The 27,159-nt window shown below is 37.0% G+C and overlaps 1 protein-coding gene across 1 annotated transcript in view; it reads left to right on the forward strand.

The window, feature by feature from the left end:
* The window catches only part of SVEP1 (sushi, von Willebrand factor type A, EGF and pentraxin domain containing 1), a 234,079-nt gene that overhangs the window by 74,746 nt on the left and 132,174 nt on the right, over nucleotides 1-27,159 (forward strand). Inside the window, exons 6-13 of the mRNA XM_023202055.3 lie at nucleotides 1,741-1,920; nucleotides 5,757-5,954; nucleotides 8,083-8,201; nucleotides 15,390-15,519; nucleotides 21,537-21,644; nucleotides 22,749-22,880; nucleotides 23,819-24,013; nucleotides 25,604-25,725. Coding sequence (XP_023057823.2) covers nucleotides 1,741-1,920; nucleotides 5,757-5,954; nucleotides 8,083-8,201; nucleotides 15,390-15,519; nucleotides 21,537-21,644; nucleotides 22,749-22,880; nucleotides 23,819-24,013; nucleotides 25,604-25,725 — 1,184 coding nt within the window. The remainder of the gene's footprint in view (nucleotides 1-1,740; nucleotides 1,921-5,756; nucleotides 5,955-8,082; nucleotides 8,202-15,389; nucleotides 15,520-21,536; nucleotides 21,645-22,748; nucleotides 22,881-23,818; nucleotides 24,014-25,603; nucleotides 25,726-27,159) is intronic.

The raw sequence follows: 27,159 nt of genomic DNA on the forward strand, positions 1-27,159 counted from the left end.
ATAGATTTGGAACACAGCTGTATGTGGATAACCCTGGTGGATGAGGGATAACTAGGGAGCCTTGGACTTTCTAAGAGATTGCCATCAACAGGAATATAGGGAATGATGGAATCAATGGAAATGGACTCTAACATACCTTGTTGGGTTTGAGTGGCCAGTTGGAGACTCTTACCAGGAAAACTCAGAGCACAGACATCATTTGGGAACCTGCAGAGGCTGGAGCAGTGTGAGTGCTCTCTGGTAGCTTCTCTGATGTAGTGTTGAGGACAGAGACTCAAAGGTGGCAGAACCGCAGAAATGCAGATTTCTCTGGATAACTCGTGGCACTTTTTCTGATGGTGATATTGAGGCTGGCTGAGGTATGGGGGCGTTTTCAGCATCCACAGTTTAGCGAATATCCTTCCTACTGTTTTCTCATGGTGAATTCAAAGAAGATGAAAAAAACCATGTCACCAGTTATGCCTGCTCACTTCTCTGGCCAGGGGAATGTGCTCCTAGATACATGCTCTACCCCTGAGCACATTTGGAGCACACACACATCCCGTGATCCAAGAGAGGGGAAAGATCTTTCCCTAAAAAATTAACAAAGGAAAAGTTAATGGATGCTGGGCAGATGGAATTAGAAATTGTGTGTAGCTGGTATCAAGGACCCAAATAACAATGTCTTAAGCCAATTAAGTGTTCATTTTTCTTTTAACTAAAAGAAGGACAGAAGTAGGTAATCCAAAGTTGGTGTAATAGCTCCACTGTCATCAGAGACCCAGACTTCCTATGCTTTTTGCTATACCATCATGGTGCATGATATGTTCCCATAGTATCATATACTTATACTCTAGTATGCTGGGCTACCATTCCTCATGTCTGTATTGTGGAAGAAAAGGAGAAGGGAGCGGGGAAGGGAAAGAAGTACTCTCTCAATTGAGACAGCCCCCTTTAAAAAGCTTTCCAAGAAGCCCTGCTCAATCTCAGCTTTTTCTTATTGGCTCTCATTAGTTGAGGCGGAGGTGGACAGTTGTAATCTTCTAGCTGGGCATATTACTAAGCTCAATAAAACTGGTGAGAATGGCTATTGGGTGGGTAACTATAAGCCTCTACCACAGCAGTAAAAATAAACAAACGGATGTTAATGCATAATTCAAGATTTGCATCATGAGCTATGACTGGCAGGAATATTTGTGGGAAGGAGAAGTAAAAAAGCTAGAAGAACAAGAGTTGGGGTTGGACAGCAGAATACCGCAACTGAAGATTGCAAAAGTTGGGCAGCTTTGCAGAAACTAACACTATTAGGAGGCCTAGGATACGCCCATGAGGTCTAAGAACCAAGTTGATTATGAACCTGAAAACTCTGTCCTGGAAAAGACCACTTCCTTTCGTTGGAATGTTGCCTGAAAAATCACAGGAAAGGCCCAGCTAAGAGTGTCAGGTACCTCCCTTTTGTGATCATCTCCAATCTACAGTTACCATCTTCCATGTAGGGCCAGGCCGCTCAGACAGATTAAGTTTCCCACCTATGGGCAGAGGGGCTGCATGCTGTGATATTATTTGGGCAATGCATTTGGTAAAACATGAACTTTCAATTGTCCCATAAGAACTCAAAAAATGGTGGTGTTTTAGGTATCATTTGCTATTTTAAGAAAAGAAAATGGTCTTGCTTGCACTGTGCAGGCATTGCTAAACTTGTAATTATTATCTTTATTCTTATTTAGTAAAATGTGATCTAATTGCTTTCATTTTATATAGTAAGAACATGTCCTCATCTCCGCCAGCCCAAACATGGCCACATCAGCTGTTCTACAAGGGAAATGTTATATAAGACAACATGTTTCATTGCCTGTGATGAAGGGTACAGACTAGAAGGCAATGATAAGCTTACTTGTCAAGGAAACAGCCATTGGGATGGGCCAGAACCCCGGTGTGTGGGTAAGTTTCTAGAAGGTGTAATGCCTTGGGTGATTCATTTCCTCCGCTCTGATTTCTCCAGTATTCTGTGAAGACCTAGAACTAAACACTAGCTGGTAATGAGTATAAATACACAACCACATGTACAGGTGTAGGTGTTATAGATACAAAAACAAATGTGTTGTTTTACTCCTCTCCACTAGTAAAGGAACTCCTACAATGAATTCTGTTTTCCAACTCACAGAAGTTTATACCTTCAAATGACCATGGCTTTTTTCTTAGTTTTAATTGAGGCCAATTTGGATGGATTTTTTAAAAAACGCAAATACCTCATCATTCCCTTGCTTTGTTAAACATGTTTTACATTTATGTTATTAATGGAAGGACAAAATTAGGAACTGGTGAATCTTTAAAATTGCTTTATTATTACACAAGAACAAATAAAAATAACTGAACATTCAACTGAAAAGTTAGGAAAATAAAACAACTGCAAGGAAAATTGAAAGAAGGATGTAACCAGAATTGTTTAAGTAAATGAAAAAGAACTCTCAGAATTGTTTAGGTAAATGAAAAAGAACTATAAAGGGAGAAGGGATGCAGTAGAATAGTTAAGAAGCAAAGCTTTAAATAAAGTAAAAAAATAGAATTTTTCTGGCTGGGCAAGCTGACTCACGCCTGTAATCCCAGCACTTTGGGAGGCTGAGGTGAACGAACCACGAGGTCAGAGTTGGAGAGCAGCCTGGCCAACATGGTGAAACCCTGTCTCTACTACAAATACAAAAAATAAGCTAGGTGTGGTAGCAGGTGCCTGTAATCCCAACTACTCAGGAGGCTGAGGCAGGAGAATCTCTTGAACCCGGGAGGCGGAGGTTGCAGTGAGCCGAGATCGCAGCACTGCACTCCAGCCTCAGTGACAGTGCAAGACTGTCTCAAAAAAATAAAAAATTTAAAAAATAGAATTTTTCTAAGAAGTTTCCATACCATATAGTTTGGCCCAAATAGTGGAAAGCCAGCCAATTCATGTTCTTGAACTATTATTATTTCATTGTCAACCTGACAATTATTACCAAAAAAAGACAGAAAATTATACACCAACCTTACATATAACTGTAAAAGCAAATATACTAGCAACCCACATTGAAAAAAGAATAGTCAGCCAAAACAAGTAAAGTTTATTCTAAGATTGCAAAAAGGAGTTAAAATTAAGTAATCTATCAATATAATACATTACTTCATTATAGCAAATTGGAAAAAAAAATTTATGGTTGCTTAGCAGAAGATAAAAATTCATTATTTAAGACACATTTTCAGTAAAATTTTTAAAAGCTCATATTGATATAACTCACTTAATAAAAAATGTCAATCTGAAATCTGCAGCCACTTATGGAGAAACAATATAGACAGTCTTATCAAATCTGGCAAAAGAAAAATGTACTCACATTGTTTAGTATTATTCTTAAATCTTTAGCTATTGTAAGAAATTATGAGATTAGAGATACTGGGATTCAAAATCGTCATCATTTGTAGACTACAAGCCTGCCCCCCCCCCCGCCGCCAAGAAATAGAATGAATCTACTAATCAATGAGAGGTCATTAAAGTCACAAGAATAGCAAATGTATCTGCCAGCAGAGATTTGAAAAAATAAATAAATAAAAATAAAACAAACAGCTTTCCTATATACAATGATAAGCAGAACATATGGTAAAATATGACATTCAAAAGATCTATGGAAAATATAAAATATGTCAGAATAACCTTAAATAGAAATGTGTGGAACCTGTATTAAGCAAACCAGAAAAATGTTACTGAGAGATGAAAATAATATTTTAATATTTATATAAAATGTTTTCAAAATGTTAAGTTCTTTCCAAATTATGTATTTATATATAAATTATTTATATTAATTTGTGTATATTATATACACAAATATTTGTATATTGCTACATAATTTATATATTATACATTATAATTTTACAATTTATATATTTATATTAATTATACTAATATCTAGTAACTTTTATTTATGTTAAGTTCTTTCCAAATTAACATAAGGAAAGAACTTAACACATTACATATATATGTATTGCATATACATTTAATACATTGAATGCAAACTCATTCAATAGCCTAAAAGGGATTTTCTTTTCTACCCTTCTTTTGGAATTAGGGATTGATTCTAGGATTCATCTAGAAAACTGTTACAGAGAAAAAATCACTAAAATCAGTTTGAAAAGGAAGATTAATAGGAATAGTAAATAGAAAGTAGCTCTACCAGGTTTTCAAATCTTTTTTAATCTGCAAAGATTAAGAATATGCAAGGATTGCCATACAGATCACAATTAAGGAAGCGTCACAGGTCAGTTGAGGGAAAAAATTATTTCTTTAACTGATCATAAGGGAAAATTGACTAGCTCCTTGTGAAAAACAAAACAAAATAAAGTTTTCTGTGTGTTTTCAATTCACACTGAACACTGAAAAAAAATCTTCATAGATTTTAAAAGATAAAAGTAAAACCATTAAAACCTAGAAGAGAATATATTTAACATATGTAAGTGAATGCTGACCAATCTCAGAACTTACTAAGCATAAAAGCAATGGAAATACTTCAAAAAGAAAAAAACTCAGTAGATTAGACTATATAAAAGTTAAACACGTGTTCACTGAAAGTACCATAAACAAGCAATAAAAAAAGAATAAAATCTTCAACAACTTTGACAGCCAAAAGGATAATTTTCTTACTTTATATAGGGCCGGCCCTAAATAAAGGATACTGAGTCTCACATTGTCATTATATTCGAACCACAAACTTGGCTTTGATTTTCCTGTTGATCAAAGTAGACTAGGAGCTCTGGGCAGGCATGTAGTTCACACTGTGCAGAAATAAAGAGACAAACCATTTCTCAGGAAAAAGATGGCTTTTGCTGACACAGTTTGGAAGGAAATTATTTCACGGGGGAAGTATGATAGTGGAGTGTTTAGTAGCACAAGGATTTTGCAACTTACTTGTGTGGTGACCTTAGGAAAGTTACTAGTGTGCTCAGTTTTTGTGTGTAAGTTGGAATACTTCTTACAACATATAATTAAATAAGTCAATACATGCAAAGTGCTTAGAATAATGCCTGGCACATAGTAGGTACTGAATAAATGTTAGCCATTTATTCAACTATTCTAATAACGTGGAAAATACAGACTAAAGATGTGAGTAATGCTGCCAGTAGATTCTCTACTACAAAAAACAAATGTGCATATGGGTGTGTGCACATGCTGCCCCCCTTACATACACTCCCTGTATTAAGTCTTAGCCTTGATTTTTCATTCTATCTGCATTCTGCCTAATTCATCTGCTATTCTTTTTCTGTGCTAAATATAGCATTCAAGGTCAAGGCCCTAAATATAACACAGTGATTTTAGGAAGGCTATTAGAAACTTTTCTCATTATACACTTGCTTAAAAATAGCACCAAAAAGCTCATAAAATAGAGATTGCTGAGTATGTCACTTAAACCATGAAATATAGAATTCAATTTATGACTTTCTACTTCTTAGCCATAAAATAATATTCTGCAAACCAAATGAATGTGCTCCAAGCAAATGATAAAAGTCACAATCAGTGTTAAAATATCAGAAGTTTTTGAAAGTTTTGATGCACTGGCAAAAATAGTAAAAGATAACTAAAGAGGTATAGGTTAGCATTATTTACAATACAGTATACATTCAGTGTCATATATAGTTATCATTTAGCAATTTACATAAATCCCAGGGCAGCATAATTGTATTTTTCTTGGGTAAAAAAGAATCCATGGCATTTCCAATTTGTGGGAACATGAGTAACATTCTCTCTGATTTCCCTACGGTAGAGCGCCACTGCTCCACCTTTCAGACTCCCAAAGATGTCATCATATCCCCCCACAACTGTGGCAAGCAGCCAGCCAAATTTGGGACAATCTGCTATATAAGTTGCCGCCAAGGGTTCCTTTTGTCTGGAGTCAAAGAAATGCTGAGATGTACCACTTCTGGAAAATGGAATGTTGGAGTTCAGACAGCTGTGTGTAAAGGTAGGTCTCTACACTGGTCAGGTTAAAAATCAAATGTGTTAATAATGCCATATAGGTGCAGTATAGGACAATCCTTCTTTGCAACTTTTGCTGCAAACCCATGATAATATGGTAGGTGCTACCCCAATATCCACTATGAGGATTTCTGATTCAAAGTGGTGGATTTACAAAATCCAATTACAAAATGCCAGACAATGACAGAAGAAATACACAAATAAGGAAAATAGTAGACCTGAAAAATCAGGTAAGTTTTCCATAAGACTAAAATCTTTAGGGAAGTCTTGGTCTATATAAAGCAGGTGAGACGGAATTGATTTTCAAAAAAAAGCTATCAGCACTTTGAAACCTGGCATCACATTCCATTCACAAGAGGACATTGCCATTTTCTCTGCAACAAGAGCAGACCACTATGAAAAAAAGAGTTATTGAAAACGTAAAAGAGTTCTTAGAAGTAAAAAAATGTCCTGACTATCTCTAAGAGAAGGACAAGGGCAAATGAATGGAATGATTGCTGTTGGTAATTTAAAAGACCAAACTGAGAGTTTCCTCACAATGGAGAACTGAATGAGTAAACAAAGAAAGCACTTGAATTTCCCAATTGATCAAATCAAAAAGATGGAAGTTGAGGGATGCCAGTGACAGAAGGGGGAAAAAAAACCCCAATGTCCATTTAAAAGGAGTTCTAGAAGGTGAGAGGGAGAAAGGAGAAGAGATGGAGAAGAATTTTTCTACCAAGAGAAGAAAATTTCTCTGAGCTAGAGAATGGCTTAATCCTTTGGACCACAAATAGCTCCTGAGTATTGGGTTGGCATACTTTGACTCTCGTAGTGAAATTTCCAAGTTCCAGAGTTAATGGAAAAATCTTAAATAATTTTCCCTGGAGAAAGAAAGAAATCGCACGAAAGAAACAAGAATTAGATTCACGTTACGTATCTCATTTACAACTTTAAATGCCACAAGGAAATGTAGCAATTTGTACAGGATATGGAGAGCAAATAAATATTTGCTCTTTAGACCTGGAAACTTTAGATTCCAGGTCCAGTCAAGCTATTGTTTAAGCATGAATGAAAAATCAAATACTTAAAAAAAAATTTTCAGAGCTAATATGCTACTATGTGTTCCTGTGGGAGAAAGTTGTTGAAGTATTAGCCACTTTGAGGAAAAGAAAATATAAATTGAATAAAATTTTGAAGAAACAAGAAGACATGAGACTATGAAATCATTTCAGATATATTCAGCCAGAAGTTACAGAAGACATAATTTAACATAAATTAAAATAAAAGATGTATTTTATCATATAACAAAAACTTAGCATTACCATGACTGGTGTGCATCTGTGTAATGTTAGCACGTCTAATTCAGCACCATAGTATGAAGTAAAAAATATAATTGGCTTAAATTTGTTGTTTGCTTTGACAGTACATTTCAGTTTCTACTAGTTAATTCTACTTGACAGCCTCATTTTCAAGTGTGGTTTCTACCTGTCACAGTCAACATTCATTTTTAAATTATTTCATTCAAAAAATATTTCTCAAGCTCCTATTATATGCCAGGGACCCTATAAGACAGTGGGGCAAGACATCCTGACCTTCAAATAACTTAAATTCTACTGGGGGAGAAAATTCAATTTCAAAATAGCTTGTTGAGTTTTACTGTTTGGAAATCCAGAGGGCTATGGGATCTTGTGGAGTGGGCACCTCAAAAGGGCCTGGAGAATCAGCAAGAGCTTCCTGAGGAGCTGCGTCTAAGCTGAGATTTCAAGGGCAAGTACTAGACATCCAGGTAAAGAGAGAAGAGGGCACTAATTCACGCAAATAAAAGAACATGGGCAAAGGCCCAAGTAAAAGAAAGGCCATGGCTTGACAGTAACTCAACATGGAAAATGAGTTCCAGTAGGAGAAAAGGAAGAAATGAGGCTACGAGGTCAATAGGTGCCAGTTCAGGATTGGGTTCATAAGCCAGGCTGAGATAAACGATCAGGAAAGCAGGTGCAGATTCCGAACAATCAGTAACTGGGATGTACAAATGTGTCACAATGTATTAATATAAACTAGATTTTTACCTCTTCCTTAAATGATCTAGGACTACATGTCAGTGTATTAATCGACTTGTGTATTTTCTGAGTTAGATGTGGAGGCTCCTCAAATCACCTGTCCTAAGGACATAGAGGCTAAGACTCTGGAACAGCAAGATTCTGCCAATGTTACCTGGCAGATTCCAACAGCTAAAGACAACTCTGGTGAAAAGGTAAGATTTGCACAATGATGTACATCCTTTTTCAAATGAATTCTAAATATACTGCAGATATGTGTGTTGAAGACTTACTAATATGCTCATGATAATACTCGTATTGGAGTTATCTGTAGGGACAGAACTAATAGGATAGAGGTATATATGAAAGGGAGTTTATTAAGGACTGTTGACTCACACCATCACAAGGTGAAGTTCCACAATAGGCCATCTGCAAGCTGAGGAACAAGGAAGCCAGTCCAAGTCCCAAAACCTCAAAAGTGGGGAAGCCAATAGTGCAGCCTTCAGTTAGTGACCAAAGGCCCAAGAACCTCTGGCAAACCACTGGTATAAGTACAAGAGTCCCAAAACTGAAGAACTTGGAGTCCAATGTTCAAGGGCAGGAAGCATCCAGCACAGGAGAAAGATGAAGGCCAGAAGACTCAGCAGGTCTGCTCTTCTCGCCTTCCTCTGCCTGCTTTATTCTAGCTGAACTGGCAGATGATCAGATGGTGCCCACCCAGACTGAGGCTGGGTCTGCCTCTCCCAATCCTCCAACTCAAATGGTAATCTTTGGCAACACCCTCACAGACACACCCAGGAACAATACTTTGTATCCTTCAATCCAATCAAGTTGACGTTCAGTATTAACCATCACAATACTCTTTGTGTATAAATTCTACTCATAAATGTGAATGCTGCATCTGATAGAATAATGATCAACCTTGAATTTTTAATTAGAAATCTCAGATAAAATCCTCAAAACCAGAAACTTTTCATTCTATGGATTTGTTGTATTATTGTAGCCACTAAGATTACTTGACTAATAATTCTTTGCCCTTTACTAGGTTCTGAGGATCTTTAAGAAAAGATGTAGAATCAACTATAATTCCTGTTTATGAAACTATCTTTTAAAATATGGGTCCAAAATGATTGTGTATTTTTCAGTCAGAAAGAGATAGCATTGGTGTTTCTTATTCAAGCTTGTCTAAATCCAGCATTATTCAGAACACAGTATTTTAATTTTCTTTGTATAGTAGCTTGAAATAATCATCCATCAGATGTTAGAAAAATAGTTCATTTAGGAATTTTACTTCCTCTTATATGTACATGGTTAGTATTCACATACATTAAGATGCACTTAAATATTATGTTATTTCTACACTTATCTGTAAATATATATAAGTTGTACCAATCAGGATAGATTGGTGCCGGGGAATGTAGAGCGCAACATGGAAAAAATAACTGTTCTGATCATTGTGTTTAATATACTTACAATCAAGGTAGCTTTTAAATCTGATTTGAAAAGAGCAAATGTGATTTCTAGGGCTGAAGGTACTTTAGGGGATTTGTGTGTTGAGCAGTCTCTCTTGTGTGATATTTCCACCACATCTTTTTCTTTTCACCCTGACCCTCCTGCCTTCCCCTTATAAGGACCCTTGAGACTACATTGAGCCCATCTGGAAAATTCAGGAGAATCTCTTAATTTTAAGATTCTTAATTTAGTCGTATCTGCTAAGTCCCTTTTGCCATGGAAGGTAACGTATTCACAGGTTCCAGGGATTAGAACATGGATGATCTTTGAGGGGGCTGTTATTCAGCCCACATGGGGGAAGAACTTGAATGTGCTTAAAAGAATAAAAATAGAAAGAAAGAGAACCAATTGAGATGAAGAAGTTGAATATACAAGGAAAAGAGGGGGCAATTCATTGTGAATGGCTTCTCTTCAGAAAGTGGTCAGACCTGAAGCTTAACTAAAGGGAGTAAGTGAGAGAGTTTTGAAGTTTTAGGAGAACTGAGAAGTTTTTAAAAACTCATTCTGAGGAGGAGAGTGAGCAAACCAGAGAAATACACTAGGATTATTTGGCTACTATTGAGGGTCCATTTGAGTTTTGTGATCATAAACTTACAGAGATTAATCTGCACTATTGTGTGAATTTCTCTGAAATTGATGTGACTCTCCAACACAGGCATGAAGACAGTAAATAACTGGGTTTCTTTATAATGTAGAGTTTTGAAAGAAAAAAAGAGAGAAACAAGGCAGTTTAGACAATTGGGAAAAAAGCCCCATTACATTTATTGTAATAATAGAACATGAACCCAAAGCAGGGTAAGAAAGAATAAAAAGAATGAACTTATGATGCTGTCATGAACATCCTTGTACTAGGTCTTTGTCTTTTGTCTCTGATTATTCCCTCAGAAAATTTCCAAAAAGAGAAATTTCTTGGTAGAAAAGTAGGATGCTAAATTATATGTACAGTGCAATCAAAACTATAATTGTGTAACTGATATTGAATAGTCTGAACTAGAACAGACACCAGTGGAAAAATAACTATTTTTCTATAGTCACAAGCTTTGGTTACTCTAGGGTATACCAATAGTTCTCTCCATAATTAAAAACCACTTTCAAGGATCAGAAAGAAGAGTCTTGCTGTCTAAATAAAAACTTGAATCATGGATCCACTTCAAAGCTTTTTCCTCTTGCAGCTCAGAGGTGGCCTGACTGACTTGAGAACAGAGGAGCCATGGATATTCTTTTCCTCCTTCTATGCCTCCCCATCTCTGTTTCTGACCTCTCTAGGGTCAGGGCTGGTGGGATAAACAGAAAAATGGCTGCCTCAAAGATATCCTTGTCATAATCCCTAGAACCCATGAATATGTTTCCTTACATAGCAAAGGAACTTTGTAGATGTGATGAAAGTAAGGACTGTGAGATGGGAGGATGAGCGTGGATTATCCAGGTGAATCCAACTTAATCACATGAGTCCTTAAAAGAGAAGTACCTTTCCCAGCTGTGGTTACAGAGCGATGCTGTAACAGAAGAAGGATTCGAGAGATGTGCAGTGAGAAGGACTCAATCTGCCATCAGTGGCTTTGAAGCTAGAGGAGGAGGACCATGCAGGCAGCCTCTGAAAGCTAGCAGAGGCAAGGAAACAGATTCTCCCTCAGAGCCTCCAGAAAGGAACTCAGCCCTACTAACACTTTCATTTCAACCCTGTAAGATCCATTAGTGTCTCTAACCTATAAGACCACAAGATAATACATTTTTGTTGTGTTTGTTTGGTTTTTGCTTTTTGTTTGTTTGTTTGAGACAGAGTCTTACTCTGTCTCCAGGCTGGAGTGCAGTGGTGTGATCTCGGCTCACTGCAGCCTCCACCTCCCAGGTTCAAGTGATTCTCCTACCTCAGCCTCCCAAGTAGCTGGGATTACAGGCAAGCGTCACCACACCTATTTTTTGTATTTTTAATAGAGACGGGTTTCCGCCATGTTGGCCAGACTGGTCTTGAACTCCGATCCAGTGATCCTCCTGCCTCAGCCTCCCAAAGTGCTGGGATTACAGGCGTGAGCCACCGTGCCTAACCCATTTCTGTTGTTTTAGCTGCCAAATCTTTAGGAATTTGCTATGGAAACAATAGGAAATGAACACAGCTGGGAAAGGAGTATTTTTGAGGAAAGCTTCAAAAGTCTTTCATTTGTTTAAGGCTGTGTGGCCCTCTCTGTATTGCTGATGCACTGTGAGAAGAAAAAGAAAAAGAAAAAAAGAAAACCATTGTCTCTCTCATGTAGTCCATGTGCAGATTTGGCAGGAGGCCCTGTAGGAGCACCACCCCCTCCCCAAGCCCTTACAGTTACCTGCCATGATAGTGCATTCTGACAGGACCCCTTCTGCCCTTCCCCTTAGCTCCAGGCCCTGTCGTACATCCCACAACCTTTCGAAACCCCTAGAGCAGGGTGCAGGGCAGAACAACTCAAGCACTGCCATCTCCCCTTTCAGCCTATGTGTCTTCACCATGCCAACAACTGGGAGTGCAGGCTGACCCATGTTCAGAACAGCCTTCCTCCCAGTCTGTCCATATTGCTCAAATAAGCCTCCTGACTTCAGCATTCACCAGGAGAGATGCAGATACCTGTCAACATTCATATATGCCCCTAAACTCCAAGGCATGGGTGTCAGTCTCATCCAGCACTCCTCACATTGGGGTGTATCTATGGGTTTCTACTGCTCAGCAAGCATCCAGCCTGGGAATGGGATGCTGGTCTCCGTTTTCTGTAGGCACCCCCTGTCCCCTGCCAATGTTCTGTGAATGGTTGTCTGAAGCCCAGCCACTTGGTTTAAGGTAGTATTCCTCCCCATTCCTTCCCCCATGGAGAAGATAGGGGAAATGTCCCAACACTCTACCCAAGTGAATTCTCCTATTTCATATATATGTGTGTTTGTGTGTGTGTGTGTGTGTGTGTGTGTGTGTATTCTATAATATATATATCTTCTAATGTGGGCTGGTGGTAAGTGCAAGGGGCACAGGACCAGTCCAGCCACTGCTGTGTCAGCCTTCTGGCGATTTTTCCATTCTTAGGAGCTCTCTTTAGAATATGTGATTACTTACCCTTTATACTCTTCAGCTTTAGGACTGTAGCTGCAATTATATGTGGAGGCAATATAGTCTTTTTAAATAAAGTTTTAAAAACGTGCATAAGCCTTTCATTACCCAATTATCTGTGGCAAAAGTATAAGAGTATCTATTGCATTTCACTCAAGTAAAATGAGCAAATTATCAGTTTAACTTTTCAGCATCTTGTAGTTTGTTGATGTAATCTGGGATTTTTATTCTAATTTATTATAGATTAATTAATATAGTTTTTTACATTATGCATAGTCCCTTCAAAAAGTCATAACCTTTGATAACACATGAACCCTGACAACCACAATTTTTCATACTGAGTATGTGTTTACATAGTTTTGGTGTTTGCTGTCAGTTCTTCACACCATGACTTTTCTCTCTTATGAGGGATTTGTTGTGATTCACCTCATTTGGTAGGTTCAGGTAGGTTCAAAATCCATTCTTTCAGAAAAAGTATAAACAGGTGGTATATTTGCTAAGCCTTTGCATGTACAAGAACATCTTTTATTTCCAGATGAGCATTTAATGACTAAGAGAAAGGTAATATAGGCTGATTATTATCTTTTTTTTTGAAAATCTCCTTGAATGCTGTGGGAATTTTTAATTGTACATCAAGTTATCTGGGATTTGTTTAAGTGATGCTTGTTGTTTATCAACTTTGGTACATTGAGAGTCCCTTTTTATGTACAGAGTCATAGCTTTCTTCAAATCAAAGTTTTCTTCTATATCTTAGAACATTTTTCCTATTCCATTCATTCTGTTTTCTTAAGGAACACTGATGATTCATAAGTTATATCTCTAATTTCTGTTCTGTATATCTATTATCTATTCCATGATTTGTACTCTAAGTTTTCCTCTGTGTCCTGCATGAGACTTTTAAACTTACTGTTTGCATCCCTGATTTAATTTCCTGGAGCAAAATAACTATTTGACTACTGAGATACAGATAAATTCACACACACACACACACACACCCCATTCTATAAAATATGTAATGCTATATATAGTAATAGATTACTTAAGTAAGTTAAAAAGGGATTCTACTTACAATCCAAGATAAAATATAAAATATTTAGGTTTCTATTTAAAAAGAAGGGTGAATGGCACCCTGAAGGAAAATATAAAACATTGGCAGGTGAAATAATGAAATCAAATGGAAATACATGCCATATTTGTAGATTAAAAAACAAAATGTTTTGTTCTAGCTTTTCTGAAAGAAAAAAATTAAAAAGCAAAATATTTATAGAATAAATATATTTCAAAGGCATTCAGCGTATTTTTGAGCATGAAAAGTGATTCTGCAATGGAAAGTAGAAGAATACCTAAAGTATCAAAAAGAATAATAAGAAACAACTAGATCCATCAGAAATTAAAATATTTAATAAAATAAAAATAAACAGAATGATGCGGTACTATTCCATAAAGATGGATTTTAAAATATCATAAAGGGTGATAATTTAAAAATACAGTGAGTGATTTTTAAGATGTAAAGTTATACTCTCAAATCATACCACACAGAAAATATATTTCCAAATTATACTTTAAATCATTTAAAAAGCCAACATCAAATATATTTGGATGCTTATCAAATCATTTCATAAATAGCTTTCAATCTTATTTGAAATATTTTTAAAACTGCAGTGAAGAAGAAATTTATCAATTTTTCAATGGATGAAAAAAATAAACATACAATTCAGGAAGTAAAAAATATAATACATGTAAACTTGAGAATATAATCTTAGCATATAGCATTAAGAAACAGCTCATTAAAGCAATGACCTGGTGCCAAATTTTTGACTTAACCAAAAATTGATAATATTTAATATAGATCAGAAAATGTGGGGAACTTTGACACTGGTTGACAGTGGGAATATGAATTGTTACCATTCATTTGGAAATAAATTTTATATTATCTACTAATAAAATGTTAACATTTGGGTTTAATAATTCTGTTCATGGAACTCTATTATAAGGAAATAATAAATAAGCAAAATAAGCCAAATACAGAAAGACAAATATCTCTGGTAAGAACTAAAAAAAAGTGTATCTCATGAAGATAGAGAGTAGACTGGTGGTTATCAGAGGCCAAGAAAGGTGGGGGAGGGAGAGATAAGAGAAGTGAATTAATGAGTACGAATATACGTTTTGATAGAAGTCATAAGACCTCGTCTTACTTAGATCAGTAGGTTGACTATAGTTTGCAATAATCGATTGTATATTCCAAAATAACTAGAAGGGAAGAATTTTAATGATTCCAGCATAAAGAAAAGATAAATATTTAAGATGATGGATATCTGAAGTATAGTGATTGATCTTCATAAATTATATGAATGTGTGAAATTATCACATATACCCTGAAACTATGTATATCTATTATGCATCAATAAAGAAAAGAAGAGAAAAATATTTTTAAATTATCTGTTCAAAACTGTTTACAATGGAAATGTTTGGGTCAAACTAATGTCCTTCAACAGATTTTTCTTAAAGTACCATATATTTATTCTACAGAACATTATGGAAATATTTAAGAGTCATCTCAAGTTGTAAAGACTGCATAAGAATGTAAAAGACGTTTTAAAACATAAAAGACATTTAAAAAACAAGGAGCAACATTTTGTTGTGTGCCAATTCTATAAATCATGTAAATAGGATAATCTGGAAAGAAATATGCCAGAAAACTGTGCCTTTTTCCTTTCCTCTATGTGAAATATTGTATCATTGTTAACATTACTAATAATATATAAATCAAAAAATAATAAATGCACTTTTGACATTAACTTTCAAAATATTTATGTATCTCCAAAAGGTATCAATCCACGTTCATCCAGCTTTCACCCCACCTTACCTTTTCCCAATTGGAGATGTTGCTATCGTATACACAGCAACTGACCTATCCAGCAACCAAGCCAGCTGCATTTTCCATATCAAGGTTATTGGTAAGTGATATAGTTTGGTTGTTTCCCCATCCAAGTGTCATCTTGAATTGTGTCTCCCATAATTCCCATGTGCCATGGGAAGGACCCAGTGGGAGGTAATTGAATCATAGAAGTGGGTCTTTCCCATGCTGTCCTCATGATAGTGAATAACTGTCACAAGATCTGACGGTTTTATAAAGGGGAGTTCCCCTGCACATGCTCTCTTGCCTGCCACCGTGCAAGACGTGGCTTTGCTCCTTCTTTGCTTTCTGCCATGATTGTGAGGCCTCCCCCGCCATGTGGAACTGTGAGTCTATTAAACTTCTTTCCTTGATAAATTACCCAGTCTCAGGTATGTCTTTGTTAGCAGCATGAGAACAGACTAATACAGTAAGTCTTCATCGAATCATTGGGCAGTTTTGTGAAAGCAATCCAGAGCCCCAGAGACCACTTCTCCTTTATGATCAACAACTCCCTTGTCACTGATTCTTCCAACTGGCATTGAAACTTGCTCAAAGCACTCCCTGTTTGAAACCTACATACCCTTTAACTATCACCACTTCTTTTTGATTTCTTCCCATATGAACCCACATGAAAGTTCCCAATGCTTGCCATGTCTTTCTGCTTAATTGCCATTTATTCTGAGTCACCCAAGTCTGGCTTCTGTGCCCTTCACTCATGTAAACCACTGTCATCAAAGTCACCAGTGATCTCTAGTGTTACTCTGTACTTTTTGGTCCTCATTTTACATAATATTGCCTCATATTTTACATTTATTTAATTTTTTCAGAGACAGGGTCTCACTCTGTCCTCCAGGCTGGAATGAGTGCTGTGCCACAATCATAGCTCACTGCAGCCTCAAACTCCTAGGCTCAAGCAATCCTCCTGCCTTAGCCTCCCAAATAGCTGGGACTACAGGCATGTGCCAGCACACCCAGCTAATTTTTTTATTTTTGATAAAATAAAAAAATTATTTTTTATATTTTTTTATTTTTTATTTTATATATATATATATATATTTATATATATATATATTTTTGTAGAGACGAGGTCTCACTGTGTTCCCAGGCTGGTCTCAAACACCTGGCCTCAAGTGATCCTCTCACGTTGGCCTCCCAAAATGCTGGGATTATAGGTGTGAGCCACTACACTCAGCTACATTGTACTTTATTAACCACACACTTCTTATCAAAACTTTTTCCTTCCCTTAGCTTCTTTGATGTTAGTCTTTCCCGTCTTTTTTTTTTTCCTCCATTATTTTTACCTAACCTTCTTTATCTCTTTTGTGGGTTTCTCTTCCTCCAGCTAATTCTCGAATGTTGATCATCTCTAGGGTTTCAGCCCTGGCCTTCTCTTTCTCTCTTTGTAGTTCTCCTGAGTGATTTTGTTCACTGACAACTCCCATATTCCTATTCCCAGTTCAAATCTCTTTTCTGGAATCCAAACTGGACTCTGAAAGCCTCGTGGACTTTCCCCATATTAATACCTCACAGGCATTTCAAACTCACCCAAATTATTTCCTAGCTCAGAAAAGGGCGCAGCCAACCACCTAGCTACCAAGCAAAAACATTGGAAGTCATACTTGACTCCTTGCCCTCTTACCAATATCCAAGATGGTATCAGGTGCTATTGGTTTCACTTACTTGATATCTCTGAAATTTGTCCCATTCTCTCCATCCTCAGAGCCACCATTGCGGATCAGTCCTTTTAAATCTTTTGAGCCTGGTTTACTGTATCATCTCTCAATTGGTCTTCTGCGCATTACCAGAACAAAATACATGGAGAGGTAGGCTATGTAGCAATCTGTAGTGGGCAAGAGCAGGGACTCTGAACCCAAGCTGCTTAGGTTCATGTTCATCTGCACCACTTAAAGTCAAGGGGACCGGTTGCTGCTCCATACCTCAATTTCTTTATCCAAAAATAAAATTAACGAATGTATTACCTCATTGGGAGATTTTTAATTTGTGATAATATATAAACCACTTGATCTAGTGCCTGCCATACTTTAAGCTCTGTGTGAAAGCTAGATGACAACATACTGACATTTTGCAATATTTATCTCAGGTCTATTTTTCTTATGTTTATTTTAAAATTCATTATGTTAAATTCATTTTATTTTTAAAATGTTACATAACTTATTGAAATAACTAATATATATTAAACTGGTTCCTTACCCTATATATTATAGGTTTTGGTAAAAGTAGATGAAAGAAATCCAGTAAAAATCCGACTATTTCACAAGGCTTAGTTTCTAAAAATTCCTTTTTCAATGTTGTTTTAAACATGAGCATTTCCATTTGCATGAAAAATATGTTGGATTCTCAAAAATCTGACACAGTGATTTTAGACTTGGAAATGTGGCTCAAGAGTTTGCCAAGTTTTAATTTTTCATAATGAAAAGTCAGCATAGTGAAATGTGAAATGTGTACTCGAGTAACTACTAGACTTTAACTGAATTCCCAAATTATAAAAGAGAAAGGGCCGGGCGTGGTGGCTCACCCTGTAATACCAGCACTTTGGGAGGTCGAGGCAGGCGGATCACCTGAGGTGGGGAGTTCCAGACCACCCTGACCAATGTGGAGAGACCCCATCTCTACTAAAAATACAAAATTAGCCAGGTGTGGTGGCACATGACTGTAATCCCAGCTATTTGGGAGACCGAGGCAGGAGAATTGCTTAAACCTAGGAGGCGGAGGTTGCAGTGAGCCAAGATCGCACCATTGCACTCCAGCCTGGGCAACAAGAGCAAAATTCCATCTCAGAGAGAGAGAGAGAGAGAGAGAGAGAGAAAGAGAGAGAGAGAGAGAAGGTCCAGGCGTGGTGGCTCACACTTGTAATCACAGCACATTGGGAGGCCGAAGCAGATGAATCACCTGAGGTCAGGAATTCGAGACCAGCCTGGCCAACATGTTGAAACCCTGTCTCTACTAAAAGTACAAAAATTAGCTGGGTGTGGTGGCACATGACTGTATTCTCAGCTATTTGGGAGAATGAAGCAAGATAATTGCTTGAATCCGGGAGATGGAGGTTGCAGTAAGCCAAGATCACGCCACTACTCTCCAGCCTGGGGGACAGAGAGAGACTCCATCAAAAAAAAAAAAAAAAACGAAAGAGAGAGAAAGAAAGAAGGAGAAGGAAGATGAAGCAGGGTAAGATGGAAGCAGAGGCAGAGAGGGATATAGGGAGGGAAGGAGAGAAAGAGAGACAGACAGAAAGGGACAGAGAGACAGACAGAGAAAGAAAATACACCAAAGCTTACATTTTTCTTATTTTCTTCAGGGTGTTGATGTCACCCTGATAAATGAGAGGCAAGCCAGAAATGCTTCTCCTTGGCTGCCACAGAGTGCTGTCTCACTTGCTTTGAAGTGGGCTGTCCCTCTCCTTTGGAGACAGTACATCTGCTGGCACCTCCAATTCTTTTGAAAGTGATTGACTGAGCCTTACTGCCCTCTTGCATCTGTGATTTAACTTTAAAACATCTGAATAAAATCAGATATGCTCAGAAAATCTTTGAATATTCAATTGTCATTTCTTTTGGCAAAATAGTAAATACTACCGGATTTGTAAATTTAGCTATGAATTGACTTGATTCAGCATTCTCAAAGTACACTGACCTGCTATGAGCATTGCTTTATCCTTTATTCAGCAACTTGTTTTGAGCACCTGTTATAGAACAGATGCTGTGCTATCTAGTGGAGATCTGAACATGAACAAAAGGGACTGCATCACTGGTCTACAGAGTGTATAGTGTAGTAAAGTAATAAACCTAAGGTGTGCACTAATGAAATAACAAACATGAGGAAAAGACAAAAATTGAACATCTGTTCACGAGACTTAGCTTAAAATGGGAATCCATATATTCTCACAGGTGCAGTTCAGTTAATTTCAGAGTATGTATTTGCATGTATCTTGGATAGGAATACTTGGTCTTAATGCTTGTGGCTACAATTTAATAGCTTACTGACCTCAAGCAAGTTTCTTAAGTTTGCCTCATCTAACATTCCTCACCTACAAAATTAGAAAAATAATGTTTTTGCTATCTCCCTCAAACCTCAAAGGCATGTAATAAGAACATTTCAGATGTATAAAATGCATAATTAAATTAAAATTATTTCCTATACACTCTCCTTTTTAATTTAATTTAATTTAAAGTCAGGATACAAGTGCAGGATGTGCAAGTTTGTTACATAGGTAAATGTGTGCCATGTTGGTTTGCTGCACCTATCAACCCATCACCTAAGTATTGAGCCCTGCATGCATTAGCTATTTATCCTGATGCTCCCCGTCTCCCCCAACCCCTGAAAGGCCCCAGTGTGTGTTGTTCCCCTCCCTGTGTCCAAGTGTTCTCATTGTTGAACTCCCACTTATAAGTGAGAACGTACGGTGTTTGGTTTTCTTCCTGCATTAGTTTGCTGAGGATAATGGCTTCCAACTCCATCCATGTCCCTGCAAAGGACTTGATCTTGTTCCTTTTTATGACTGCATAGTATTCCATGGTGTGTATGTACCACAATTTCTTTATCCACTTTATCATTGGGGGCATTTGGGTTGATTCCATGTCTTTGCTATTGTGAGTAGTGCTGCAATGAACATACGCGTGCATGTATCTTTGTAACAGAATGATTTATATTCCTTTGGGTATATACCCAGTAATGGGATTGCTGGTTCAAATGGTATTTCTTGTTCTAGGTCTTTGAGGAGTCACCACACTGTCATCCACAATGGTTGAACTAATTTACATTCCTACCAACAGTGTACAAGCGTTCTTATTTCTCCACAGCCTTGTTAGCATCTGTTGTTTCTTGACTTTTTAATAATTGCCATTCCAACTGACGTGAGATGGTATCTCAATGTGGTTTTGATTTGCATTTCTCTAATGATCAGTGATGTTGAACTTTTTTTCATATGTTTATTGGGTGCATAAATGTCTTTTTTTTAAAAAAGTGTCTGTTCATGCCCTTTGCCCACTTTTTAATGGGGGTTGTTTTTTTCTTGTAAATGTAAGTTCCTTCTAGATTCAGGATGTTAGATATTCATCAGATGGATAGATTGCAAAAATGTTCTCTCATTCTGTAGGTTGTCTGTTCAGTCTGATAATAGTTTATTTTGCTGTGCAGAAGCTCTTTGGTTTAATTAGATCCCATTTGTCAATTTTTGCTTTTGTTGCAATTGGTTTTGATGTTTTTGTCATAAAATCTTTGCCCATGCCTATGTCCTCAATGGTCTTGCCTAGATTATACACCCACTTTATTGTTCTTTATTGATATCCTAAAAACTCCACCACATTCGATCATGGCTTTGAAACCTGGCTCACTCACCCCACCTCATATCCACCCTTCAGCCTGGGTTCCAGTGCTCAGCAACACAGACTCCCAGTGCTTTAACTTCTACCATGGTTTTCATCCTCTGTCTTCTTTCCGCACTTCCAGGTTCCCACTTTGTTCTTTGTCTTCACCTAGAATTTGCCAACCTTAGAAATCTTTAGCTCCAGTGTTCCACCTCTGGAAATAATCTCCTGGCCCCCCAGCAGTAGCCCACCCACACTGACATCATGCTTATTTTGCAACATGACTAGGATCTCTGGCCCATGGTCCTTCCATTTAGCCATCTATTAGCCCTTATCTTGACCCTTCAGATAAGAGGAACATCATGGGAATGACAGGTGTGGTCAGTTCATTCCTTCAGCTTGTCTGGAATGGTTCTCTTCCCTTCCAGTTGGGTCAGCTCAATGACCGTGGACAGAACCCACAATTTAAATGCCCAGCACGTCAGGAATTACCTTTCACACACTTGTGCCCAAGGTGATTTTAGGAAGGTGACATTTTTTTCTTCAACAGATAGGGGGCAGTATAGCAAAAGCAGCTCTTTCCTTTGATGTTGGGGATTAGGGAAAAGACATCAAAGGAGCCACAGGGTCAGCCTTGTTTCTTACAAGCTCAAGGCTGTCTGCCAGCACAAGCTGACTTCAGTTCTGTTTTGAAAACCTCCTCATCATTTATGAATATCAGTTGTAACTTCTTTGATTTCACGTTCTTTAGATGTAGAACCACCTGTCATAGACTGGTGCAGATCTCCACCTCCCATCCAGGTCTCAGAGAAGGTGTATGCTGCAAGCTGGGATGAGCCTCAATTCTCAGACAACTCAGGTGAGGTGACAAGTACTTTGTCGTCAGCATAGTAGCACTGAATTCTTTTTTATTTTAAAAAGCTTTTTAATAGGATAAAAGAGAAAAAGCAAACAAAAACTGTCTAAGGAGAATCAATAATTATATAAGTTAACATGTTTTAATGTTAGGATAATTATAAGTTAACATTATTAAACTTACCTATCCATGAGGGTTTTCCTAATTCAGTATTCCGTGGGCATTTGTTGAACCTGCACTAGGTGTTGTACCTAGCAGGGTTCTAATGAATTTCTTGAGTCTCCAAGCTTATGTTGTTCTAGAGGCAGAAACCATGCATTTTATCAGCATCTCTACTGCAGATCTATATATTCAGACTCAGTTCTTAAATACTTGACAAATAAAATTATAAAAGATCATAAGAAAGTAGAAAAAAACTAAGCAAATACAACTGAAGTTTATTTTAAGGGTTTCAGTAAAACCCAGAAAACAACAAAAAATGCAAATTAAGTAATCTCTTAATTAAAATCCCAATGTTGTAGCAGACTTACCTATTGCCTAGTTGCTTTGTAGGACATCTCAAAGGACTTTGAGAAAATCAGTTGTTTATCAAAGAAAGCCTTAATTTAATGGGGTTGTTGAATCTACTCTTTCTATGTTACTGTATAAATATTAAATCTCTTATTTTCTACTAGTGGGCAAAGCAACACGGAATGCCCAACTGATTTGCATAAGTAGGACATGAAACTTCAAATCAAATAAAAGACTAATAAAGTGACTACAGGCTGGGCACGGTGACTCACATCTGTAATCCCAGGACTTTGGGAAGCCAAGGTGGGCAGATAACCTGAGGTCACGAGTTCAAGACCAACCTGGCCAACATGGTGAAACCCCGTCTCTACTAAAAATACAAAAATTAGCTGGGCGTGGTGGCGAGTGCCTATAATCCCAGCTACTTGGGAGACTGAGGCAGGAGAATCGCTTGAGCCCGGGAGGTGGAGGTTGCAGTAAGCTGAGGTCATGCCATTGCACTCCAACCTGGACAACAGAGTAAGACTGTTTCAAAAAAAAATAAAGTAAAATAATGTGGATACAACCCAAAAATTGACTGCCTTCTTTCCTTTCCAGGGGCTGAATTGGTCATTACCAGAAGTCATACACAAGGAGACCTTTTCCCTCAAGGGGAGACTATAGTACAGTATACAGCCACTGACCCCTCAGGCAATAACAGGACATGTGATATCCATATTGTCATAAAAGGTATTGTCTTCATAAGCCCCCAGAATTCTAGTTGACATTTGATACATGTCATTGCTATAGTGCTCTGTTTTATGAAAGAAAATAGGCTATGAGCATTAAATTTTTACAGTTAGAAGACCGACAGATTTTATTCAGGTTTTCCATTGTCATTCCTTGACCTTATGATAGATAAAAATATTTTCTCCCAGAATAGTCTTTAGTTAACATTTCGTTAACATTTTCTCTAAGGTTACAATGTATTATTGACATAATCCTATTTCAAATGTTTGAGAAGACAGATTCTGAAAATATATTTGCTGCATAATGTTATCCAGTTTTTGCTTTTATTAAAGGAATATCAAAAATAAGGGCAGGGCATGGTGACTCACGCCTGTAATCCCAGTGCTTTGGGAGGCTGAGGCGGGTGGATCACTTGAGATCAGGAGTTTGAGACTAGCATGGCCAACATAGTGAAACCCTGTCTCTACTAAAAATAAAAAAATTAGCTAGGCATGGTGGCGTGTGACTGTGGTTCCAGCTACTCAGGAGGCTGAGGCATAAGAATTGCTTGAACCCGGGAGGTGGAGGCTGCAGTGAGTCGAGATAGCACCACTGCACTCCAGCCTGGGCAACAGAGCAAGACTCTGTCTCAAAATAATGATAATAATAATAGTAATAATAATAATAATAATAACAACTCCAAGTCAGAAGTACTTTACCTTTTTATAAAAATATGCACAACCTCTAATTACACATAGGTACAGCTTTTCAATGTATGTCAATCTAGGACCAAAAAGCAAGTGGTGTCCTTCTCTTGCACTAAAGATATATGGTAAAAGCTTTTCTAGAAATAGTGATAGACAGAAGCAGTCCTTTTCAAAATTCCGCTTAAGCTCCTGGAATTTCATTTATGCTTCTTGTACCACTATATATGAATAATACAATTTTTTTTTACACAGGTTCTCCCTGTGAAATTCCATTCACACCTATAAATGGGGATTTTATATGTGCTCAAGATAGTACTGGAGTCAACTGTACATTAACTTGCTTGGAGGGCTATGATTTTACAGAAGGGTCTACTGACAAGTATTATTGTGCTTATGAAGATGGTGTCTGGAAACCAACATATACCACTGAATGGCCAGACTGTGCCAGTAAGTTTTAATTTTATTCTAGACTTCTTTAAAATGTGTGTACATTTCTAAATGTTAAAGAGGAAAATTGCCTTACAATAGGAATTAGGGAAAAATGGTGCTATGAATTTGAAATGTTTGTGAATAAGAGAATTACTCTTTCCTGGATTTAAAATATTAGCCACTAGAGTCTTGTTATAGATTGTATTGCTATAGGACAAGATTCAGTTTAAGGCAGAACCATCTGAGCCTTCTCGTTATTTATTAGAAATATCTGGAGACTTGACAATGTGTAATTCTGAACCTGTAAACATGAATTTCAAGTCTCATAGTAGCCAGACATGGTGACTTATACCTGTAATCCCAGCACTTTGGAAGGCTGAGGTGGGTGGATCACTTGAGCCCAAGAGTTCGAGACCAGCCTACCATCTCTACAAAAAACAAAATTAAAAAAAAAAAAATTGGTTGGGCATGGTGGTGCGCTCCTGTGGTCCCAGCTATTCAGAAGGCTGAGGTGGGAAAATCGCTTGAGCCCTGGAGTTCAAGGAGGCTGCAGTGAACTTTGATTCACGTCACTGTACTTCAGCTATGAATGGAAGATAAAGAATAATATATCAAAAGCAAACTCTTCACTGGATAACTGAGTCCAGTGCTGCTTGGTACATGTTTTATTATGATCAGTTAATGCCTAAAATAGAATGAGACTCTGTTGCACAAAAAAATAGAGAAAAAATTCTTATACTCTGCAGAAGAGCTGACTTTAAAATAAAATCTAACATATGTGATGGAATAAAATACGTCAATCACAGTCTCTTCATATTTGATTTAGATTTTAAACCATTCTATAATATTAAATATACCTTATTATAAAAATAACCTACTGCATTCATTTAGTGTAAATAAATATTCTCTGAAGTGAATCTTTGATTCACTACCATAGATGGAATTTAAATACCAGTGTCCTGGAAAAATACATGAAACCCACTTAACAGAGCTATTTTCCCCCCAAACTGCAGTAGTAAATAGAAACAATACCATCCACTTCTTTCACAGATTGAGATGGTGGGATGCTAGTAGGAGACTGTCCCTGAATTCTTCAGGGGCATTTTGCAAAGTCTACCGTGCAAGCTTTTGATACAGAGAGAAATTTATCTTCATGACAATTACACTTTCAAGGAATATGATTACAGAAAAGTAATATTTAGAAATGTTTCAATACCTAATTTTTGAAAATATAATATGTATGCTATATAAGATATAATAACTTTGAGCCAGCCAGGATTTTTCAAAAATTCCCAGGAATATAATGAAAACAATTTTTATATATCTTCTTCCCTTAAATACTCACATTTTTGTATGAGTGGAAGATAAAGAATAATATATCAAAAGCAAACTCTTCACTGGATAACCGAGTCCAGTGCTGCTTGGTGCATGGTTTATTATGATCAGTTAATGCCTAGAAACTCTCCTTAACTGCCATCTCCTGTTTTTATAACAAGCCCACAAATTATGTTAGAATCAAAACATTAAGTTTCAATTATTTCATAGAAAGTCAAATCTTTGTTTTAAAAACACTAACCAACTGAAACTGTTTTGTCCAACATTTTCTAGAAAAACGTTTTGCAAACCACGGGTTCAAGTCCTTTGAGATGTTCTACAAAGCAGCACGTTGTGATGACACAGATCTGATGATGAAGTTTTCTGAAGCATTTGAGACTACCTTGGGAAAAATGGTACATCAATAATAGTCATTAATTGTCCTTTTATAAAGGACGTTATTAAGGTTTTCATAGCCTTTCTGAGTCATTTACAACTGCAATTTCTCATCCTATTTCCCTCTTCTTTGTGATCCAGACATGTACCTAATATTTAAAATTATTCATAGATTTTGAACTTCTAGAATGACTTAGAAGTAAATATGCATTAAAACGTTTTTGAATCTTTAAAAATATCCTTAGGAAGTCAGAGAAGCTTAAGGTCTGGATGGTTTAAGAATGTCTTTATTATTTAAAGTCTGACAAAAATGCCTAACATAGTAGGTGGTATTTTGTTTATGATAAGAAGATAATTGGACACTTAAAAGATAATTGTACATTTAAAAGATTTAAAAGATGCATTTTTGTTTAGAAAGGACTCTTACAACAATTGTAAAAAAAACAGACCAGGTGCGGTGGCTCACGCCTGTAATCCCAGCACTTTGGGAGGCTGAGGCGAGTGGATCACGAGGTCAAGAGTTTGAGACCAGCCTGGCCAATATGGTGAAACCCTGTTTCTACTAAAAATACAAAAAAAACTAGCCAGGTGTGGTGATGTGTGCCTGTAATCCCAGCTACTCAGGAGGCTGAGGCAGGAGAATCACTTGAACCTGGGAGGTGGAGGTTGCAGTGAGCCAGATCGTGCCATGCACTCCAGCCTGGGCAACAGAGCAAGACTCCCTCTCAAAAAAAGAAAGAGAGAGAGAGAGAGAGAGAGAGAGAGAAAGAAAGAGAAAGAAAGAAAGAAAGAAAGAAAGAAAGAAAGAAAGAAAGAAAGAAAGAAAGAAAGAAAGAAAGGAAGGCAGGCAAAAAGAAAAGAAAGCAGAGCAATATATGTAACTGTATTGAACATCTTCAAGGCAGGAACCATGCTGGATACATATTTGTATGCCTTGTAGACTGGGTAGCACTTTATTTATTTGCTAACATTTTATTGTGCTGCTTACTGTATGCCAAGCATACAGTACACCTAACATACTAACGAATGTCCATTCAAAAACACTTGTTAAAAATGTTATATTTAAATCTATTCAATGAAACCAAATTCCAAAAAGAGAAATAATGTTGTCACTGTTGCTAGCAAACCAAGAAAATATTACACCCATTAGGCCTCTGTTACTATAGACCTGTACTTGAAAGGCAACAATACACTCACGCTAATTATACTCCACCCCAAAGTGGTAAAGAAATCTTTAAAATATTAAATATTTTTGTGTGTGTTAGACTCAGTGTCTACCAGACCCTAAATTGTAGCAGGTTAAAGATGCTATAAGAGATTAGAGTGTACTATTAAATGCTTATTTGTTCATTTAATAAATATTTAGGAAGTATATCCTGTTCTAGACACTAGGGATTTAGATCCAAATAAACAGGCAAAACTCCCTGTGCTCATAGAATTTACATGTTAATAAA

Source organism: Piliocolobus tephrosceles, chromosome 14 (genome assembly GCF_002776525.5).
Source record: "Piliocolobus tephrosceles isolate RC106 chromosome 14, ASM277652v3, whole genome shotgun sequence".
In the NCBI taxonomy this organism is placed as follows: domain Eukaryota; kingdom Metazoa; phylum Chordata; class Mammalia; order Primates; family Cercopithecidae; genus Piliocolobus; species Piliocolobus tephrosceles.